The 5,000-nt window shown below is 47.8% G+C and overlaps 1 protein-coding gene across 1 annotated transcript in view; it reads right to left on the bottom strand.

The window, feature by feature from the left end:
* Positions 1–400: 400 nt before the first annotated feature.
* The window catches only part of scfd1 (sec1 family domain containing 1), a 30,307-nt gene continuing 25,707 nt past the window's right edge, over positions 401–5,000 (bottom strand). The window contains exons 20-25 of the mRNA XM_083924296.1: positions 4,901–4,954; positions 3,156–3,208; positions 2,529–2,562; positions 1,797–1,862; positions 646–714; positions 401–564 (exon numbers count right to left, since the gene is read on the bottom strand). Of these exons, the coding sequence (XP_083780422.1) occupies positions 541–564; positions 646–714; positions 1,797–1,862; positions 2,529–2,562; positions 3,156–3,208; positions 4,901–4,954 (300 nt within the window). The 3' untranslated portion in view covers positions 401–540. The remainder of the gene's footprint in view (positions 565–645; positions 715–1,796; positions 1,863–2,528; positions 2,563–3,155; positions 3,209–4,900; positions 4,955–5,000) is intronic.

Here is a 5,000-nt window from a genome sequence, read left to right as displayed (position 1 = left end):
CTGAACCAGGAAGCTGATGCTGATTGGCTCGTTCCTCAGATATAAACAACAACAACAACACGGAGCGTCCGTCGTCCAATTCAAGAGAAACTTTACTTTTCTTTGAACTTCAACTTCCTGCTCACTCCTTCCTTTCTTCCCTTTCACAATAAAAGCCCAATGAACACCTTTCCAGTCTCTTTGCTCCCTTTAAGATTTCCACCTTCTGTTGTCGGTTCACAAATCTGACAATAAGTGCTTTTTCTTCTGATCCTTGTTTGGGAGAGTGTGACGTGCTGAAGTGTACTCACCGCGTCCGCAGGACTCCGACGCCCTGACGTCTCTTCACAGCTCCTGAAGCCGTCGTCTGAGGACGAAGCTTTCACAGTAAACGCAAAACAAATGAAAGAGAGAGGCGGAGGAGTTTCCGTGAGCTTTATTAGTGACGTGTGCAGAGACGATGCAGACAGGAAGTGTGTCATCCATTTACAGAAGAAGAAGAAGAAGAAGCAGAAGATAGAAAAGTGGAAGGTTCACAGGTGGATGGTGTCGGTGTCCGCGTTACTTTTGGCCGAGTTGGGAGAGCTGCGGAGACAGAAGAGGAGGTCAGGACTGGACCGTGTGTGTGTGCGTGTGTGTGTGTGTGTGTCTGTGTGTGCGTCTCACCTGTTTGGTGAACTGAGCAGCGTTGGAGAGTTCGCTGCAGCCGTAAACAACCTTCTTCCCCTGTTTGAACTGGAAACACACGAAGGGAGCTCAGTGCGTTTACAGTCACTTCCTGTCTTTCCCATTTCTCTGTTTTCATCCACTTCCTGTCTTTCCCATTTCTCTGTTTTCATCCTCTTCCTGTCTTTCCCATTTCCCTGTTTACATCCACTTCCTGTCTTTCCCATTTCTCCGTTTACATCCACTTCCTGTCTTTCCCATTTCCCCGTTTACATCCACTTCCTGTCTTTCCCATTTCTCCGTTTACATCCACTTCCTGTCTTTCCCATTTCCCCGTTTACATCCACTTCCTGTCTTTCCCATTTCTCCGTTTACATCCACTTCCTGTCTTTCCCATTTCCCCGTTTACATCCACTTCCTGTCTTTCCCATTTCTCCGTTTTCATCCACTTCCTGTCTTTCCCATTTCTCCGTTTACATCCACTTCCTGTCTTTCCCATTTCTCCGTTTACATCCACTTCCTGTCTTTCCCATTTCTCCGTTTACATCCACTTCCAGTCTTTCCCATTTCTCCGTTTTCATCCACTTCCTGTCTTTCCCATTTCTCTGTTTACATCCACTTCCTGTCTTTCCCATTTCTCCGTTTACATCCACTTCCTGTCTTTCCCATTTCTCCGTTTACATCCACTTCCTGTCTTTCTCATTTCTCCGTTTTCATCCACTTCCTGTCTTTCTCATTTCTCCGTTTTCATCCACTTCCTGTCTTTCCCACTTCGCCGTTTATATCCACTTCCTGTCTTTCCCATTTCTCCGTTTTCATCCACTTCCTGTCTTTCCCATTTATCCGTTTTTTATCCACTTCCTGTCTTTCCCATTTCTCCGTTTACATCCACTTCCTGTCTTTCCCATTTCTCTGTTTACATCCACTTCCTGTCTTTCCCACTTCGCCGTTTACATCCACTTCCTGTCTTTCCTATTTCTCCGTTTACATCCACTTCCTGTCTTTCCCATTTCTTCGTTTACATCCACTTCCTGTCTTTCCCATTTCTCCGTTTTCCTCCACTTCCTGTCTTTCCCATTTCTCCATTTACATCCACTTCCTGTCTTTCCCATTTCCCCGTTTACATCCACTTCCTGTCTTTCCCACAGTACCTTGGCGTAGTCCACCAGGTTCTGGTACTCGATGTAGTTTCCTCCTCCCACCACGAACACGATGGCCTGAAACAAACAACAACAACAACAACAACAACAACAACAACAACAGTCAAAGTCAGACATGAAATTATTACGTAAAGAGTTTGTTTGTTCTCTTCTATGCTAGCAGCTCGTTCTGTCTTCATAATAAAAGCTTTGGAAGGAAGATGTCTTTTATTGTGAAGGGTGCTTTCACTTGTGTTTTCTAACAAAGCTAACGTTAGCTAGCTAGCATTACCTGGTACCTAAATGGAAACTGCTGATTTTAAACTGTCTCTGTGTCACTGCAGCGAACGGGCGCTACCTGAGCTAGCTGCCAAATGATGTGCCAGGCAAAAAATCGTCAATTTCCATCTTTAGCGTTTAGCTTAGCGCAACGCCATTTAAACCTGTCATCCAAACAAGCCCTCTCATCCAAATATGGTCACTTCTGGCCCCAAGTAACTAAGATGGCGACGGCCAAAATGCAAACCAAGCTCCGAGGTGACAGTGGGCTGGTGGTCGACCGCCACTATCAGCAGAATAACCCTTTAACCCGGAGAACTCCTACAGGAAACACTGGAATTAACGGCAGAGGCAGATTTCTGACGTTCACCATCGTTGACAGTTCGCCTTGTTTCCCTTTTGTTCTGGAAATAACTCCGACCGAATCCCAACGGTCAAAACTTTCGTGCAGAAACAGGAACTCACCTCCTGAAACGGGTTCTTGTTCCTGGGAATGGAGCTGAGGAAGAAGAGGAGGAGAGGATGAGGAGACGTTCCTTTACACCAGGTTCATTAACTGACGTGTGCGTTGAGCTGCATCCACACGACCACGTTTCCAGAGCAGAGATTTATCGTGTTGGAGCGACGATGAGGTGGATCTGCTCCTGACGGTGACACACGAGTGTGAGGCGGGAACTTTACTTTGCTTTATGCACATTTTAATAAATATTCACATGATCGTTATTGTAAAATAATGTGACCCCATGAAGAGACATGAAGCAGCTCTTCAGTTAACCTGAACCTTTGCTAGCTCGCTAACGCTCGCTGCTCATCAACTCCTCCATCTGCTGGTTACAGAAAATTAGCCAAACAGCGCGCTGGGTAGTTACGTAGTTTCCACCCTACGGTAAATACGCATACAGACTCCTTCGTCCGTCAGTGGGTCCGTCGCCTCTGAGCTCACGAATCCGGAGAGATCCGGACAGAACGGAGCAATAGGGATGAAGGGCAGCACCGGAGACAAGGTTTGGAACGGACGCACCAATTTCGTGCGGATCGTGGAGGGAAACGTGGTGGCTTGGATGCAGACTCGGCGTGGTGGTTTGGCGGTACCTCTCGCTGCCTCGCAGCATCTTCGGGTCGAAGTATCGGTAGTCGTCTGTTTCCTGTAAGAGACAAAAATCAGGAGGAACTTTTTTACAATATTGAATCACGTGAAGGGTTTCAAAGGTGACGTCCCACAGAGAGACTTCCTGTTTGAGCCAAGCCCCGCCCACAGAGAGCGACTTCCTGTTTGATCCAAGCCCCACCCACAGATACTTCCTGTTTGATCCAAGCCCCGCCCACATAGAGACTTCCTGTTAGATCTAAGCCCCGCCCACAGATAGAGACTTCCTGTTAGATCCAAGCCCCGCCCACATAGAGACTTCCTGTTTAATCCAAGCCCCGCCCACAGAGACTTCCTGTTTGATCCAAACCCCGCCCACAGAGAGACTTCCTGTTTAATCCAAGCCCCGCCCACAGAGAGCGACTTCCTGTTTGATCCAAGCCCCGCCCACATAGAGACTTCCTGTTTGATCCAAGCCCTGCCCACAGAGAGACTTCCTGTTTGATCCAAGCCCCGCCCACAGAGAGAGACTTCCTGTTTGATCCAATCAGGAAGCTCGGTCAGCGTCAGTTCTCTGAGTGTCCACTAGGGGCAGGTTTCATAACAGAGCAGTTTCTCATTGAGCCCCATGTTAAACAGCCGTTTACACAGCATCATTAAACCTGTTTAAGGACAAAAGAACATTCTAGTCTGTGTGTTTAGATCAGGTCTCCATGACAACACTGAGGGGGAGGGGCTAGTTTTTATTTTATTGGAGGTTAAAGTTTATTATCCAATGTAAACTCTTGGTGACTTTAGGAGTCACACACACACACACACACATGAAAGACAGACACACACACACAGACACACACGAGAGAGACAGACACACACACACACACACACACGAGAGACAGACACACAGACACACACACATGAGACAGACACACACACACACACATGAGAGACAGACACACACACACACACACACATGAGAGACAGACACACACACATGAGACAGACACACACACATGAGAGACAGACACACACACACGAGAGACAGACAGACACACACACACACACACACACACACACGAGAGACAGAGACACACATGAGAGACAGACACACACACATGAGAGACAGACACACACACACGAGAGACAGACACACACACACACACACACACGAGAGACAGACACACACACACACGAGAGACAGACAGACAGACAGACACACACACACACACAGACACACACACACATGAGAGACAGACACACACACACACACACACACAGATCTGATAGAGGGAGAATGTGCTCTTCTATTTCTTTCATCTTCATCCCAGTCCTGTCCGCCCCCCCCCCCTTCACCCCCCCTCTTCTCTCCCCGTCAGATTCACAACAACAGGATCTTTGTTGCTCGTCTGTAACTGCAGACGCTGAGAAACCTGCCCACTGTGTGTGTGTGTGTGTGTGTGTGTGTGTGTGTGTGTGTGTGTGTGCGGGGTCAGATGACTGCATGAGGAGCTGAATCCAAACTTTCACTCATTCATCATCATCATCATCATCATCGCTCTGTGTCGCGGTTCCCACACGTTTCTGTTCCAGGTCCACGTCGCTCAGACTCAAGGAGCCAAACACGACATCGTTCAACGGATCAAACGCTTCTTTAAAGTTAAGATTCAAGGACTTTTCAAAGCTTTTCCAGGACCAATCACAGCCAAGCGCTTGGTTCCCATGACGACGGAAAGAGAAAAGGAAACAGACTCACGGGGTTTGACTTCATCTCCATCAGGTTGTCCAGGATCCGAGTGACGGGAAGGTTCTGGAAGAGAGATCATCGCACCGTGAGTTTACACAGTTCAGACAGA

Source organism: Echiichthys vipera (genome assembly GCF_963691815.1).
Source record: "Echiichthys vipera genome assembly, chromosome: 12".
Classification (NCBI taxonomy): domain Eukaryota; kingdom Metazoa; phylum Chordata; class Actinopteri; order Perciformes; family Trachinidae; genus Echiichthys; species Echiichthys vipera.
This window is presented reverse-complemented; position numbering and strand designations above follow the sequence as displayed.